We start from the raw sequence: 19,142 nt of genomic DNA on the forward strand, positions 1-19,142 counted from the left end.
AAATTTAGCTACAATTTTTATTTCAATTTTAAATTTAGCCATATTTTTTTCTTTATTGCGACTGCAAATTTCAGCAATTTTTTCTTCAAATTTTAAATTCAAGGGTTGACATATCATTCTTGTTTAAACTACAGCTTAAATCATAATTTTTATTTGAATCTAAATCAAGTATATGAGTATTCAGATATCAGATATTTTTAGTCTATCAATACATCTCTTACATCCAGTGTTAAAATTTCATTATATTTTTGGTATATCGGTATATTTTTAGCATTTTAATATATTTGTATTAAACGTTAGTATCTTTGAAGTAAATTCTTGACATATTAGTATACTTTTAGTATTATTTTACCTACATTTGTAACGTAACAATATGTTATTAACTTTTATTATATATAAAGCAGATTATGCATGCATTCCTTATCATATCATAATATTTGTTAGCAAACAATCATTTAATTAAAACTAATTAGTACATAATATACAGCACATTTACAATCATATACAATGCACGGTACACTTAATCGTTGTGTGATGTACATTATGCGCAGCCATTGTATACGGTATACTCAATACAGTATGCACACTGTATGCAATATACAGTGGGTATACTGTATGTTGCATACAGTATACCCGCTGTTATATCCAAATTTTTTTTTTTTTTTGTTCAATATATATAAAATAATTTAGTTGGTGAAATATTTTTTTTGATGAAATGAAAAAGAAAAATGTAGTTATAAGAAGAAAATTTCATTTGATAATTTGCCATTAAAGTTCATTCATATTTCATTTTATTATCTCTCGATTTTCTGAATTTTTCACAACTATTCTTCACTTTATTCATATTCTCTTATAAAATTTTCATTCTAAAGAAGGAATAACTATGAGAAAAAAAAAATAGCAATGAATATTAAAAAGTAATTTGCTATTTAATTTATTATTCAATTTTTCTCATCAATCTTTTTTTCTTCCTTTTTATCTTTTCATATATTCTCAATATATTTTAAATGAATATAATGGTATGAAAATAAATGTTTAATATTAAGTAAAAAAAGATAAACTGAAATAAAGTGAAGCAAAATAAAGAATTAGATTTTTTTTTTCTTTTTTGTTTTTTGCAAAGAATTTTAACCTAATATATTTTTGACTGAATAAATTGCTTAATTATTGTTCTTTTTATATTACGCATTACTAACTATAATGATCAGTTGATACTATTAGGATATTACTCTAAATTAATTTTCAAGTAATTATGATTTTAATGCAAAAAAAAAAAGACAAAATCAAGAAGAAGTAAAATCATTTTTTACGTTCTAAACTAAGAAATATTATTTTGTGAAATTAGAAAATACATGAAATTAGCAATGATAGCATATGTACTTAACAAATGGTTCGTTCTAAATTCATTTTTCTCGTCTTTTCTTCTTCCTTTTTTTTGATGCTTTGACTTTTTTTTTGTTGGCTTAAGATGTAATAAACTATAAAATATTTTATTGCTTCATTTTTATTTACTTATTTTTTTATTAGCAAAATGAAATGTAAGATGTTATAATAAGTGGCTAATAATTAAAATGAATTTGATCCTTCATGTTTTTTTAACTTTTTTCTTTTCGTTTTTTAGAATTTTATCCTTCTAAATTTTTAGTTTTTTTCTGACTTTTTAGTTTCCTTTTTTAATATTTTGAAGCTGTATAATATTTTGATTTTGTTATAAAATTTAATATTTAAGTTATAAAAAGTTTTAAGTTAGTTTTAAGTTTCACTTATTCAAATTCTATTTCTATTATCAAATTTATCCTAATTTAACTTCATCCTTATTAATGCTTAAAAAAATATCATGATAAAGTGGTATTGGAAATGATCGAAGATTGATCAAGTGTATGTTTGTTTAATCAATCAACAGATTAGGATAAGGCTTTACCTTATTGCTATTTATGTCATAGGCGATTTCTTTCTTTCTTTAAAATAGAATTAAGATTATTTGATAAAATATTTCAAGAAACAAACATTGGAAAATTTTGATAATCAAAACATTTATAAGCTTTTATTCTGAACCGAATAAAATTCATAGCAATAATGATATAATTAATAATAATAATGAGTTGTGCTTTTTTTTTTTTTTTTGTAAATCCTTAGATATCTAGAAATAATTTTTTTTTAAAAAAAAGATTAACAAAAAAAAAGAAAGAAAAACAAGTTTATCAAATGGATCGATGAATATAATCTTAAGCTTTCTTCAAAAAGATATCCTTTCCATCATCATTTGAATAAATGTGACAAGTATAAATGAGCCTAGTTGTTTATTGACATGCATGAAATAGCATGCAAATGATGCAACATATTATCATTTTGCATTGGTTCATGTTTATTCAAAATTAAAGTGGTTTTTGAAATAGAGATAGAAAGTAATAGATGACATAGATAAAAATTTAGCTGAAAATAGAATTTGTTGTGGATAAAAAAAAGAGAAATAAATTAAATTATATAGTATGCTATTTGCTTCCTCTTACATTCTCATCCTCAATTTCAATTTTATTCAAAAATTTTATTTGGAAACATACATCATTTTACTTATTAAACATTCTGTGAAGTCTATAAAATATAAAAATAATGATGAATGATAAATTGTTACAGTTTTTATTCATTCATTAATTGTTGACTGATTGATTTATTGATTTATTCATGCGTTTTTTTTTATTATTTACAACTGCAAACTTTTTTTTTCTCAATATTTTCTAATAATGAAAATTATATTTGCTCTACAAATCAAAAGCGGAATTTTTTTTTTGAGTATTTACAGATTGAGATGAAAGATCAAAGAATTTTTCTCTTTCTTTCCTGCATTACTAGGAATGAATTTTTTTTTCTTCCAATATCAGGAATTGATTTTTTTCTTCTCGTAAATATCAGGAATGAATTTTTTTTTCTCCGGTATATATCAGGAATGAATTTTTTCCTTTCCTCGTAAAAAATGAATGTTTATTACAAAAGAAGCATGGATATATTTAAGCAAAAATAATAAATTTAAGCATGTTGAGTTATTTCGTATTGAATGATGGAAAAGATTAATTGAGAAAGTTAAAATGAAAAAATTTATCATTGATTTTTTTTTTTTTTTTAAATTTTGATTCACTTTTCAAGATTCTATTTGATTGATTTATAAAACGATTTTTTTTCCTTCTTTTCACTAATATTTATTAATGTAACATTTTTTTTTTTTTCTTCTGGCATTTTATGAAATTAACATCATTTTATCATTTATTATTTACAATCTCAATAATTCGAATCAATTTATTCTATTAATACTAATTTTTTATTGAATTAATTAGCATATAATAAAATGGCTGAGAAATGCTCATTATGTTATAATAAAATGGCAATGAGATGGGATTTATAAAGACGAAATACTTTTCTTGATTGATCAACATTCATTCCCTCATCATTTAATGAATATCCGATTAAATTAACTTCAATTTCTTTTTGCAATCCTAGATAAATGTTAAAGTTTCTTGTTATTGAATTAGAGTTTTGCAGAAAGACAATGACATTGCTTAGAGTAGCTACAAAAAGTAAAAATTATAACAAAAGATTATCAAAATTTGATGAAAAAAAAAAATTTTGAATCTTTTTTATTTCCCAAACTTTTTTTTCTCTTTTTTTTTTTGTTTTAATTTTCTAACTATCAATTTTTGCAAGAGTGCCACAAATAATGGGATGATAATTGAATTATTTATTTCTTATCCAAATTATACATGTGCATTTTTTATTTTTATTTTTGTTGTTTGTTTCTTTTTCTTTTTGCTTTTATTGATAAAATAAAATGGTTGCAAAAGATAATGATAATTTTTATCATTTTATCATACTTGATAAATGTATTATAGTTAAGAGAATGGAATTTATATTAGATTTAAATGATAAAATAAAATAATTCTATTGATTGTAATAAATCTTATAACATCTGATAAATGTGATTGTTGAAAGATTAGAAATTTATATCAAATTTAAACAATAAAACAAGAATATTGCAAGAATAATAATAAATCTTATCATATCTGATACGTGCATATGTATGTGTCGTAGCTAAAAGATTAAAATTTAAATTGAAATTTAAGTGACAAAAACAAAATGATGCAGAAATAATAATAAATCATATATGGCATATATATATTTCATAGATGAAAGATTAGAATTTATATCAAATTTATTTTAAAATAATTGAACATTATTTTAAAATAAATTTGTTAAAATAATTAATATTGCTTTATCAAAAAAAATGAACAAAAATTTAAAAAAAAAACTGTCCAAATTATTGCAAAACTTGTAAAACTATTTAACAAAAAAAAATTTTTTTTAATATTTAGCTCTTTTCTGTCACACTATTACATTTTTTTTTTCTAAAAAATGAATTTTAATCATTTTTTAAAGCTCTATTTTTTCCTTTTTGTTTCATTTTATTTTATCTTTTTTTTTTTTTTTTTTGTTATAATTTTAAAATAATTCTACAACATTTATAAGTTATGAATCCAAAACAAGCTGATTATTATTTATAAAACTATTTTGAAAGTTTCATTTTTTGTTTTTTCGTAATTTTACTTTTAAATAAAAAACAAAAAAAATCATATGTTCTTTAAGTTAAGTTAAGGTATGAAAAATGATATATAAATGTAATCTTGTATGAATTATATATTCTAACTCTTTAAGAGTAATTACTATCAAAAATTTACGATTACTTCTAAATACTACTTGTTTCCAAATATATTTGAAAGTAAAAATGAAAAAGTAAATAAGTTTCCAATTTTTTTTTGTTCCTTATTTTTCAAAAAAAAAAAAAAAAATGTTCGCCTTTTTTTGCAAAAATAATTGATTTATTAAAGAGTAAAAAAAAAATTAAACAATATATGCTTGGGCAACATTTTCTTCACAAACTATTTTCAAATTTATGATTTAGTAGCTAAAATCCTTTAATTTTTTTCGTCTTTTTTTTTTAAATATTAATTTTTGTTAATTAAAAGCAATATTTGTTTAAATTTTTTTTTTTTTAATATTTTTATATATTCTCCGCTCTATTTTTACAAAATAAAACGGAAAAAAAAACTTCATTGACTTTTTTTTTAATCATTTATTTATCATTTAAATGAATAAATAAGATTGTTACATTGCTAAAAACTTTTAATCGATCAATTGAATAAATTATACAAAAAAGTAATTTGTGAAAGTTTCGCTTCATTTTCTATTTCTATTCAATTTTTTTTTTTTAATTTTTAATTCTTTTCTTTGTTTTGAATAATAAATGTTTGAAAGTTTTGTTTAGCTTTTTTTGTGTGTATGTGTGTGTTGATTGTTTTATTAGAAGAGGAAGTAGATGAGAAAAGATAATTTATTAATTTAAAAAAAAAATTGATTGAATAAAATCCTAAGGGATATTTTAAATAGGACATTTTTTGATATAGCAATGAGAGAAATTCATTTTATCTATCATCATCAATTCAAATATATTATCATTTTAATAATAGCAAATAGTTGGATAATAATAGCAAAAAATTAACAATTTTGAAAAGTTAGTAAAATGCATGGAAAAATTTCAATATCTAATTAATGAAATCAAATATGAAAGTATATTATGGGTTAATTTTTAATATGAAAATATAGTAACGGTTAATTTTTAAGTTTTAATGATAGAAAAATGGGTTGAAAACATCGTATGGGCTGATTAAAATAGATTTAAACAAATGATAAATTAGTGATGACAGAAAAAGAAAGCAAAAAGTTGATATTATCAAAATTTAGTGAACAAAATTTAAATTGAAAAAAGCAAATAAGAAATAATTCCAATGAACTTTTTAATGATTTATTATCTGTAAGTTATAATAAATTATAATAAATTTTAAAATATTAACTGAATTTTATTTATTATTTATGAAATAGATAAATAAATGCCCAAAAATATTCATATTGTTGTATGAATTAATGAAACGCTAATATTATATTATTTCAATTAATATAAATTAATTTAACAATTTCTCATTTCAAATTTTTATAACAAAATGTAACACAATGAAAATTATTGTTAACGTAGCACTTTTCTTTTATTTTTATTTTTTAATAAATTTATAAATTATTTTAAGGTACAGTAAAATTTTATTTCGAATTTTTTGCAATTTATTTATAATGGAACAAAATAAAAAGCATCATATTTCGCTGTCATCATTAACGTCACCAAATGATAAACGTTTGAAACCGTTCACTCATTTATTTATGGATCAAACAAATCTTCACAGTACCAGCATTCCCAGAAATACTTTACGACATTTTAATTCACCATCGGTTATACTTAATGATTTTGGTCCTGCTAGCTGTAAGTTAATGAAATTAATTAATTAATTAATTAATTCACTAATTAAAATGAGAGATATGAATTGAATAGAAGTATGAAGTTAAATATTTTAAATTAAACTAAATTTTCAAAAAAAAAAAAAAAAGCAAGAAAGAGAAAAGAAAGAAAGAAATTACTACAATGGAAAAAATAATTTTTTTGATAGTATATATATATATATATAATTAAATAGGAATTAAAAAAAAAGACGAAATAAATAAATGCACAAAATAGATATAAGAATTGAATAAATACATATATGAAATGAATAAATAGATTAAAAGTATAATAAATACATGAATGAATAAATAAATAATTAGATATTATATACAACTAATTTTTTTTTTTTGTTTAATATCTAACTAAAAAATTAAAATTTTTTTTTCTATTTAAAATTTTAGCAGATCCAGATATTAAAAGTCGACCATTATCATCATCATTATCAAGATTATCAGCTTCACCATGTTCATTTCATCGAAGGTTAGTTCTTCTCTCTTTTTTCATTATTTATAAAATAATTTTCTCAATCAATCATTTGATTTATTCTTTATTAAATTTTTTATTTATCTAATTATATGTTTTATATTTTTTAAAAAAAAAGAAATAAAAAGGTAACATTTATATTGCCAAAAGTTTTGCACAAATTTTACTTATAATTTAATGCAAATTTGTTAGAGTAGAGCACTTAAAATTATGCAAAATAAGAATAAAAAATGACAAATTGAATGAGTTTGATAAGAATTCTTGAAAAGAGAGAGGGAGAGGGAGAGGGAAACAATAAATGTGTATAATTCAATGAAGCATATTATATTATTTAAGTATAATTCAAAAATATATCTTTCATTTTCAGTTTATTATTATGCATTTGATATTTAAAAATTTACTATTTCCTTTAATTTCTTTCTTTTTATATGTTTAATTTAAAATTCTGCTTTTCTTTCAGTTTTTTTTTTTTTTTTTTGCACCTCTTTTTTTTTAATTTTTTAATTTTTAATTTGTTTTTTTTTTTGCACCTCTTTTTTTAATTTTTAATTTGAACAAAATGAAATATTGTTGTTTTCTTGTTTCAAAGAATTTGTAATAATTATTTTAAAAAAAAAAAAAAAAAAAAGTAGATTGAAAAATAAGATAGAAAAAGAAAAAAATGTTTAATTAATGATTTGAAGAAAATATTATTGCTTGCTCATTGTTGCTTAGAAACGATTATAGATAGTAGCGAAATCATTTCAAGTTAATTAATATTTCAATAAACAAATTCTCAATTATACCTTTTCATTTTATTTACGTAAAATTGATTGATTCATTCATTCATTCATTCATTCAGTCATTCAGTCATTCATTCATTCATTCATTCATTCATTCATTAAAATATTATTACATTCATTTCTGAATGCTTTTCATTGCATAATTAGCATTTTAGTATTGAATAAGTTTTTACAAATTTCACATACTTTATGCTAATTTAATCATTTCATTTTCACTTAATTTCATTATATTTCATTTAACACTTTTTAAATGATTAATTATTTACATCAAAATTTGAAAATATGGTAAAATTATTCATAAATGAAGAAAAAAAAAGCAATTAAGACATTCCTATTAATCATTTAATTTTTCTAAAATTTTTTTACTTTTAAAATTTCAAACTTTTACAAACAGAAAAAAAATACTATGAAGTGAAAATATAATTAAAGATTTTTTTTTATAATTAAAATATATTAAGTGGGAAAAAAATGGACGCGTAATTGATACATTAAAATATAATTGAAAACTTTTCTCTTCTTTTTGTGCAAAAAAAAAGAAAAAAAAAAGGAATTTATAAATGAATTTTAAATGTAAAGCATCAATCTAAATTTTTCAATTAATTAATTATTAATCGATTACTCGTTGTTTACATAACAAAACTCTTTGTTTTTTTCTTTTTCTTTTTTCATATTCTCTAATTTAAGCTAAAATTTTGTTATGCTAAAATTTATGATGAACAAAAAGAAAAAAAAAGAAGTGATGTGAAATTATGCCTTTAAATTAATATTTTATAAAATGAAATAAAATCAATACAGTCGGAAAGTATTGGAAAATATTTATCAAATTTCAAGCATTTAATATCTAATTTCCATTTTGCACTAATGTTTGCATAAATAATATTTATCTTTTCAGTGAAATAAAATTCAATTCTCTACATACTATCATTTTTTTTTTTTAATTGTTTGATTAATTTTTCTCCAACAATTAAATCATTGTTAATTTTTTCTCTAACAATTAAACAATTCAAATTAATGCTACAGCTTTTTTTTAAAAGAAAAAAAAAAAAGAGAAAATTGCATTTTTGTTGTATTTTCTATCGCTAACAAAAAACCATTCATTCCTACTTTTTTTTAAAAAAAAAGTTTTAAAAAAGTTTTTTCTTAAAAAAAAAAGTAGTCGTAATATTTACAATTTTTATTTTTTCCTCCTTCCTTTTTTTATTCTTTCTTTTTTTTTTTGACTCTTCGTTGAAAGTAATTGAAAAAGTAAAAGTGAAGAGAGTTTCTTTAAAGTCAATTTAGTTTTCTTTTTTTTTTTGTATCTTTTTTTCCTATTAATTATTTCAGTTTTATTTCATGTTTACATAAGTTATAATTTAACAAAAATGAGAAATTAAAAAATTTGTCACTTTCTTATCTGTTAAATAATTTATAAATTGTTGAGCGGAAATATCTTAAAAAGTCAACAAATTTCATTTTCTCTTTCTTTTCTCTCTCTCTGTGTGTGTGTGTTTTTTTTTTACACAAAAAGTTTTTTTTTTTTGTTTACTTTTTCTTTTATTTTCTTTTTTTTTCAATTTTTTTTTTTTTTTGTTTAATTTCTCCATCAATCAAACAATAATTTCTTTCCATCCATTTTTCTTCTTTCTTTTTTTTTGTCTCATTTATTTAAGTGTCAATCACTTTTTTTTTTTATTTAACGATTGAATCATTGCAAAGAAAAAAATAAAATAAAAGTTTTAGAAAATACACTAAGTTAAATGTACTTTAGCTGTGCAAAATAATATTTTTGAAATTTTCATTCGTTGTAGCATTTTTATTACTTTCAATTGTTTGCTACGATTGTCTTTGTTTCATACTAAATTTTCATTTTCGTTTTTCGTTTTTTTAATTTCTAATTGTCATTTCTAATATTTTTATATTATTAGGAAATAATGAGATATAAGTAAGATTTACTAAACATATATTCCATGATATATTAATCATATACAATTCTTATTTACATACTTATTTCATTGTAAAAATTTTTTATTTTTTGATTGATTTGAAATAAAATAGAAAATAATTTTATAAAATATAATCAATAATTAATAAATTTACTTTTTTTTATTTACGCATTATTTCATCTTCACTTCTTTATTGATCAAAAATTTCTGTTTTTTCTTTTTTCTCTTTTTTGTTCGAGCAAATTCTAGTAAAATTTGCAATTCTATAATAAATTCTAAAAAATTACTTTTATTTTTCTTTTTATCTTTTAATTGATTTATTTACCGACCAAAAATTTTGCATTTTTAACTGAAGCAATTGAATTTATACTTTTTTTTTTGCTAATTTTACAGTTTTACATTTTAAAATAGATTGAAAAAATTACTTCCATTTAAAATTACTTCCACTTTTCCCCTTTTTCACTTTTTCTTTGCTTATTTATTAATTAAAATTTGATTATCATTCATTAATATTGCTAATTATTATTAACCATACACGAACTGAATGCATATATGCTATTAATAATAATAATAATTGTTTATTACTTAACTTTAGCAATTATAAACTATTATTGCACAATATGTTGCATTCTTTTTTGCATGCATAAATGTGTATTGCATGCCATGCATGCATTAGAAAAATTATTAAATAAATGTTAAAAGTATATTTCTAAACAAAAAAAAAAAAAAATTGTATAATAAATCTATCATTTTATCTATCATCGTAATCAATGCTATTAAAAGTAAATTAAAGTAGCAAAATTGGAGAGTATTAATAGCTCTGTGCATGGCATGTATGTATGTATGTGTGTATGTATGTATGTGTGTGTGTATGTGTGTGTGTGTGTGTGTATGTGTATGTGAATAAGAAAATAAAGTAAAAAGTATTTGAAAATAAAGTATTTCAATCTTTGACTCTTAACTTAAAGCATCATTTCAAATGTAAACATTTCATTGCCAATATAACTTTGATCATATTTAATGGATGGAGTCGTTTTGAATAAATTCACATAATTTATTTTTAGAACAAAAAAGAAAAAAAAAGAAAAAATGCAGAAAACAAAAAAAAAATTAAATTTTTTTTTTTTATTTAAGAAAAAAAAACAAATAAAATAAAAATTAGTCAATAATAATGCATTAGAAAGAGAAAAAGAATTTTTTTAAATAAATATTTAGATAGCAAAAAAAATTCTAAAATCAGTTGTTTGTTAACAATTTATTTGAATCAAATTCTAATATATTTGCTTATTTCGAATAATGAATGAATTTTAATGATATTAATAATTATTTAAGAATTTTGAAAAATATAAACTTTTTAGTTTTGTATTTATTCTATTTCCACCAGTTTAGCTTATTTGCCTTTAAGCTATAATTTTATATTTTTTTTTTTTTCAATTTTTATTTTTTTAATTTTTTGTTAGAAGTACTTTAAGCTATTGATAATTAATTCTAATTTATATGCAAATATAATGTAGCATCATATGTTTAATGTCGCAAAAATTTATTTATTCAAAATTATTTAATATATTCAATTTTGGTTTTTTTTAAAAAAAAAATTTTTTTTAATTTAGGTAATGAAAGGAATTTATAAAATTACATAAGGTAGGAAAAAATTGCAAATATATCATCTAAATTTAAGTGAAATTCATTATCTAATAATATTAATTTAATAAAATCAAATTATACAAAAAATATTTTAGAAATGATAAAATGAAAATGCTAAATGTTTTTGTTCATTTCATTTTGGATCAAAAATCACACTTTGAATGACGTAAAAAGAGCACTTTTTAGGAATTGCCCCGCGGGTTAAATGTGGGAAATAGATTAGAAAGCAAAAACAATTAACATTTATAGCGATATAATAGATTTTAAAATTGTAAAAAGTTTTTTAATTATTAATTTTTAAAACATTCTTACATTTTTTTTTTTTTTTTAATGTAACATTTCATTTGTGTTTGTGTTTGTGTGTTTTTTTTCACTGAAATGTTTAATTTTTTTTCCGCCAAAAATCTTTTTTTTTTTCTTCGAGAATAGTCTTTTTACTATGAAATTTTTCCGCTAAAAAATTTTTCCTTTTGTTTTTTTTTTTTAAATTATTATCATTAAAGAAAAGCATAAATTAGCAAATAAAAATAATATTGTATAAAGTTATAATGCAAAAGCACTCTCATCAATCGTATTTTAATTCAATTTTTCTTTTTTTTTTTTTTCAATTTATTTTTATGTTTATGAACAACTGACTAGAATAAATCCCTCTCTCCTTTTTTTACCATCAAAAAAAAAAAAAAAAATTAAAATTAAAAGAGAAAAAAAAATTTTTTTATTTAGTAGTACTGATTAATTTCAATGCATTTAAATAATTGATTGTTATTAAAAAAAAAAAAATCTTTTTCAATAAGATATTAACTGATTACGAATATGTAAAATGATTAGCTGTGAAAAAGAAAAAAAAAAAATTAGCCAAGAAATGATAATTAAATCTTTTTTTTCCTATTTTTTACAAGCAACGAGCAGCTCTGATGATTATTTCATTAATATTTTATTGATAATTTTTATAAATCAATTTCTTTCTTCCGTTTTTATTATTATTATTATCAGTCTTATTACCACTGTTACTAGTAGTTATTATTACTATTATTATCATTCTTATTACAATTGCTATTATTAGTTATTAATATGCTTACTATTATTTCTATTATTATTACTATTATTATTATTATTATTATTATTATTATTATTATTATTATTATTACTATTATTATTATTATTATTATTATTATTATTATTGTTGTTGCTACTTATTTAAAATCGTCCTTTATTATAAAATGCTATAATGTGTTGATAAAAGAAATATAATAAATTGTGTAATACTTAAAAAACTTTAAATTTCATTGAAATTACTCAGTAATTTTTTTAATATTACATTAGCATAAACTAGTGTGTGCTGAGATATAGGTAAAATATCATTTTAAAAAAATGACGCATAATAGAAAAAATTTTCAATCATCATATTTAATTCAATTTCAACCTCTAAAGTGCATAACAGATGTTAAAAAAAAAAAAAAAAAAAGAAATGTCGGAATTCCAAAAAAAAAAAAAAGAAAAAATTATTTTATAAATGAACAAAAATTCTCTTTTTTCTTTTCTTTTTCAAATAAGAGAGAAAAATGAAAGAGAAAACGCTTACTTTTCAATTCTAACAATTTTGAAAATTTAATTTATAAATTAACACTCATTTAATTGTAAATAAAAAAAAGAAAAAAGAAAGAAAGCACTGAGTGAAATGATTTTTCTATAATTCAAAAAATTTAATTGGTTAGAAAGTATTGCTGTGATACTTTTAATATTATTCATTCAAAATTGCTATAATATTTTCTTGTATGCAATCAATTTGTTGAATTTTTTAACAAAATATTTTCATTTTTTTTTTTTTTTTAAACATTCTTTCCAAAAAAAAAAAAGAGAAATAAAAAAATTAATCGAAAAAAAAATGATAAGCATATAAAGAATTTGTATAATAATTTATATTTCATATTTTATTTTTTTTTTTATTTTGATTGTTTCGATTATTTCATTTAATCACATCATTCAATCAGTAATACTTTCATCTTTTTAATAATTTTTTCTGTGATAAAAATTGAAAATTTTTTAAAATTTCAAAATTTCTTTCGTTCCTTTTTTTTACAATTTTTTGTAAAACTTTAAAAAGTTATTGATATTAAAACAATTTTTGTTTTTAATTTATTTTCTTTTCTTTCCTAGTTTTATACTTTCTTTCTATATTTACTTTAACCTTTTAGATTTAAATTGCAATCAAAAAAAAATTATTACTTCAAAAGATAATTTTTAACTAATTAATTGTATTGTCGTTTTACTTTAGTTTTGCTTTAGTAAAAATGAAAATCGTTACTTTAGAATAAGTAAGTGATACTTTTACAAGAATTTATGATAAAAAGTTAAAGTAAAAATTGTCAGAATTTGGATAATATTTTTTATGATTTTTAGTTTCATAAAAATTTGTCATTTTTGAATAAAAAAAAGAAAAAAAAAAGAAAGGAACGGAAAAAAAATGAAAAATAAATGTTTCAAAAATCAGATCAAAAAATGATTTTATTTCATTTTTGTATAAAATGAAAAGAAATTTTCCTCTTTTCTTTTTTTTTTCTTACTTCAAAATTAAATTTTTATTGAACCAAAATCATTAAATTATAGAAATCTATTTTTGATTTATTTATTTCTTTTTTTTTTTTTGTATGCTAAAATTATGTACAATTTGTTTCTGTTATTTAATTTGCAAAAATTTAAGCTATTTTTTTCTAATTTTTTTTTAGAATTTGCTAAATTCATTATCAAATCGATTCAAAAAAGAAAAAAAAATTTTTTTTTTTTTATTCACAATTTTTAAACGATTGATTAGCATAATTAATTAGTCAGACCAATAAATAAGCTTTTTAATAATAGCTAATGTGAAAATGTAAATTTCAGCTCAATGAATTTAAATTAATTTTATCTTTTTCCCACAGCATTCATTTATAATCCATTAAATATTAGTTTATTCTTTGTATTTAAGTTTATAAAATAAGCTACAATTTTTAGTTTGCATTTATTAATATTTATAAAATTTGTACATTAATAATTCAAATAAATAAATGAATATTTTGATTTGAAATTTTTTTATGAAACTTTTCAAATTTTTAGGTGTTAAATTTTATAGCCTTTAAAAATTATTAAATCTATTATAATTCGATTCTTTAAGTATACAATTAATTCAATATTTCGATCAAAAATTTCTATTGCAATTTTTCAATCAAATGTATTTGAGAAAAGGAGGAGAAAACGTGATAATTCTTATCATATATCATTTTAACTATAATTATCACTTTGAAAAAAAAATGAGTTAAAATAAAATAACTCTTTATAAAATGTTAAAATATATTTGTAAAAAAAAAAAAAAAAGAAAAGAAAATGATTATAATACATTAATATCCTATTTTTGAAGTATTTTGAAATTTTAAACATTGGAATTGCAATAGCATATGGAAATTTAGTTTTAGTTTTATTAAAAAAAGAAGGATTTTTTTTTAATAATCATATTTGATAAGTAATCAATAAATCATTGAGTTATCGTCAGTTGTTTTATCATGCAGTAAACAAGTTTATAATTTGAATTTATCATTAAATATTACAATTTTAATTTTGAAATCTTATTTCTAGCATACCTAATATTTTTTATTATATTTAATGAAAATTTATTTCCAATCCAAAAAAAAAAAACGAAAAAATGAATAATATTATTTTTCAATTATTGTTAGATAAAATAAAATTATGCTAATATCAAATTGTAAGCAATCTTAAAAACAAATACAACGCAATTAGTTTTTAATTAATACTATTTTCCTTTTTATATTGCTAGGCTAATAACATATAATTTAGTAAAAGTAAAAGGATAAAAAAATTTTACATAAACTATTTTTTACTAATTACTTCATTTTTCTTTTTTGTTTGCAATTTTTTTAATTTTTAAATTTCTACTACAGTTCTTTTCCCTTCTTTCTTGTTTTTTGCTGACCTCTAACCTTTCTAAAATATCAAAATTTTATTTTCACCAATTTTGTTTTAAAAAAATTTGACTGTATAAGCTATAATAATTATTTTTATTTTGTCAATCAAACAAATAGTAAAATCTAAAAGTTCTCAAAAAAAAAAGCACTTAATATTTTTAAATTTTTAATGAAATTTACTGTGGTTGTTATGTTTACTAAGCAATAATTCATTCAATCATTTCATTTCATTTCTTATTCCCTTTTAAAATTTTTATATTTTGCATAAAATTCATGTATAATATACGTATTCTCACATGCATGTTTTTGCACGAAACACGTAACTTATTTTTTTTTTTTTTTTTTTATAAAACGTCACTTTATTGTTGCGTTTCATTTTGATTATTTGTCAAAGTATTATTTTATAATTAAACTTTGATCAGTTATTACAACTAAAAATTTAACTGATTAGTATGATTAATAAAAGCTGAAAAGAAAATATTATAGTATAAAAATATTTCATATGATATTAATTATTATTTTATACATTAAAAATAATTTTCCTATAATAATGATAATAACAAATGACAAATGATAAGTGATCAAATGATAAATAATGAATGATATAACATATATTAAACTAAAAAAGATCTCATATTTTATTGAAAATAATTCATAAGAAACTACCGTATCATAATATATTTTAATCTAATTTTGTACTGCTATAAGCTTATCATAATGAAATGGAATAAAATTTTATGATTCATTTCAATAAATTATCAAATTTATTTTTAATCTCATAATTCAAGAAACGAAAAAAGAGAGAGAGAGGAAAAGAGAGAAAGAAAAGAATTGTAGGGTGCAACAGGGGATATCAACGATGCCTGTATGTGGACCGGACGGTCGAACACTACAGAAAGGTGCAACGGTAACAAATTCATCACCACGGAATAGTACCATGTAGGCTTATTAATACTAATTAATACATTTCTAGAAATAAAAAAAAAAAAAAGAAATTTTGAAATATACAATTAAATATTTTTTCAATTTTTATTAATTACATTGGTTTAAAATTTTATATAGTTTTTTTTTTTTTTTTTTTTTTGATAATTTCAAGAAAAAATTATTTCAAAAAAAGTAGAATAAAAAAGTAATTAAATGCACTTATTTAATTTATTTTGTTTATTTATTTGCTTTTTGTTTTTCCTTTTTTTTTTTGCAGCATTTTATGCACAAATTTTTGTTAAAGTTTTTTTTTTTTCATATTTATATTACATATAAATCTAATTTTTTCTATTTCATTTGTCTTATTTTATTTTGTTATTCAAAAAAAAAAAAAATATTTTAATGTCTGAAAACTTCTCAATTTCTTTAATATTATATCTTTTTTTTTAAAAAAAAAAAACAAAAAAAAGTTTTTTTTAGTTATTTTTATATTTTTTAATCCATTATCATTTCTATTATCTTCCTTCTATGCTTATGTGATACATATATGTACGTATACTGATAAGAATTATTTCAAATTAAAGTTATAACTTTGTTCCTTTAATTATTATTATCTAGAAATGTATTTGTTCGAAAATTTTCCTACCAACTACATTTCGTTCTATGATTTCCTTTTAAATAAAAAACAAAAATGGAAAAAAAAAAAAAAAAAAAACAGTTAAATAAAATTAATAACTCATATATTGATGTATTATTTAATTATTTAAAAAACCGATATATAATAATAATAATATAAAGTAAAAAATTCTTACCAAAAAAAAAAAATACGATTATATATAAAAGTTAGCATTAATACGAGCAAAAATTTTCAAAAATTAATCAATAATTTTATATTTAAATTTTATGCATAATTTTTAATATTTACCGTAAAAAATAATATAAAATAATTTTTTTGTTGATTTTTTTTTCTGAAATTTATTATTGAATTTATTTATTTTTTCAAAACTAATTCTGAAATTTATAGTTTTGCCTAAAAATATTTTTTTTTTTATTACAAAATTATAAAATTTATGAATTTTTTTTCTTTATTTTTACAAATATTATAATTTATTTCACTCCTTTTTTTTTTTTGTAATTTTCAGTAACGAAATTAGTCAATTGGATAAACGTTTCGGACGAAGTTGTGATTTTCTGATAAAACCACACACCGATGAAATGCGTTTATTCAACAATCCTATTGCTCAGGTTTCAATCAAAAATGAAAATTTAATTTTTTGGAATTAAATTTTACAATGAATTAAACAAATGAAAAAAAAAATGTGTCACATTAAATATTTTTTTAAGGTATAAAAAATTTTCAAATATGAAACTAAAAAATTTAAAAAATTTTTTCAATATTATTTTAAGAAAAAAAAAGTTAATCATTTCAACAATAGAAACGAAAAAAAAATGATGAATGAAAATAGAAAGATTTGTTGAGAAACTATTTGAAAATATATTCTCGAAAAAAAAAAAAAAAATCGATTACAATTTGAAAAAGTTGACCATTAAATTATTAACTGCATTCATAATTATTATTTGTTCAATAATAAACAAACAACATAATCATTTTTTAGCAAACAAATTAAATCTCGTACTTTTATTTACAAACCAATCAAATCTCATTAAGTTTACTTGACAAAACAAAAAAAAATAGAAGAGTGAAAAAAGTCACACAAAAAAAAATTATCTAAAAATATTTTTCATTTCATATCTTTTAAAATATTTTAAAAACTGTTTATTTAAATTAACAATTACAAATTTAACTTATTTTAAGTATCTCGATTATCTGATAAAATTTTTTATCAAAACCAATGAAAAACGTTTTATATCATAAATTATTGATGGTATACCTGGCGTAGTAATGAATTCAATTGTTAATCAAATGCAATTATTATCCTCGTAATTTCCTTATCTTACCAAATTCTTTCAATTTTAAAAATAAAGATACTTTGTTAGATAAAGAAAAAGAATGAAATTTAGTGGCAAATTTGAAAAATGAAAAAGCTTATTTTCCTAAATATTTATTATATCTTTATAGGAGTAATTAACTAATTTAATTGAAAGATTGGAGTTATTAAATTTTTTCATACCTTTTAAATATATGTTTAACCAGAATTAGAGATTTAAGCAAATATTTAAATGCTTATTGTTGTCAAACTTAAATTTTTACATTAAAATAATCCATTTCATGGGCGTAGAGGTAATTTGAGTTGTAAACATCAAATAGGAAACAATATATAAAAGGTGGTAGAAACATAAAATTGAAAACAAAAGTACCTTAAATATTACTGAAAGCAATGTATAAAGATTTTACAGTATGAATATAAAACAAAAGATTTACAGTATGAATACGAGGAACTACAGTATAAGCATAAAACAAAGAATTTACAGCATAAAAGTATGAGCATAAAGCAAAGATTTTACAGTATAGATACAAGGGATTTACAGTATAAGCATAAAACGAAGGATTCACAGTATAAATACGAGGAATTACAGTATAAGCATAAGACAAAGGATTTACAGTATAGATACAAGGGATTTACAGTATAAATATAAAAATTTATAAAAAAAAAAAAGTTCTGTAAAAATGTAAAGTATAAACATAAGCTGAAGGATATGCTCTATAAACATTTTCGGTTTCCAAATTGGAAAATTCTTTTATTAAATTCATCAAGATTGATTTTACAAAAAGAAAAAGTAAATTTTAGGTCAGTTCAGATATTTTACGCATCAGCGGGTATACAAATCAATTTAAATCATTACTAACATCAAGGTCAGCATTGCGGCGAGAATCCGGACCTGGCGCACTTCTACAGGAACTGGATGAAGATAAAGGTTAAAATTTAATTATTTCATTTCTCATTTTTTTTTAAAAAGGAATAAAAAGAGAAAAAAATTTCTTTTAAATTTAGAAATTTTTATCTTTATGAACTTTTTGAATGCATTTAAATTGTATTCATTCAATGCGGAATTATTTTAATTAGGCAGTTTTGGAACTTTGCAAAAGTACTTC

General features: G+C 19.5%; 1 protein-coding gene and 1 further gene across 4 annotated transcripts in view; one reads left to right on the forward strand and one right to left on the reverse strand.

Annotated features, from left to right (window-relative positions):
* Positions 1-570: 570 nt before the first annotated feature.
* Positions 571-644, reverse strand: Bm15702. The gene has a single exon (XR_006228027.1). The product of XR_006228027.1 is annotated as a pre-microRNA Bm15702 (primary transcript).
* Positions 645-6,168: 5,524 nt separating this feature from the next.
* Bma-kcnl-1 (Uncharacterized protein) overlaps positions 6,169-19,142 on the forward strand; it is a gene marked incomplete at both ends in the record, with an annotated part of 30,030 nt that continues 17,056 nt past the window's right edge. Inside the window, 5 exons of one of the 3 annotated variants that reach the window (XM_043082600.1) lie at positions 6,169-6,355; positions 6,775-6,853; positions 16,001-16,102; positions 17,230-17,332; positions 18,838-18,964. In XM_043082600.1, the coding sequence (XP_042938534.1) occupies positions 6,169-6,355; positions 6,775-6,853; positions 16,001-16,102; positions 17,230-17,332; positions 18,838-18,964 (598 nt within the window). Of the gene's footprint in view, positions 6,356-6,774; positions 6,854-16,000; positions 16,103-17,229; positions 17,333-18,837; positions 18,965-19,142 lie in introns of those variants that run through there. The other 2 variants (XM_043082601.1, XM_043082602.1) reach the window with 2 other exon arrangements.

The sequence above is a fragment of the Brugia malayi genome, assembly GCF_000002995.4.
Source record: "Brugia malayi strain FR3 genome assembly, contig: Bm_v4_Chr4_scaffold_001, whole genome shotgun sequence".
NCBI lineage: Eukaryota > Metazoa > Nematoda > Chromadorea > Rhabditida > Onchocercidae > Brugia > Brugia malayi.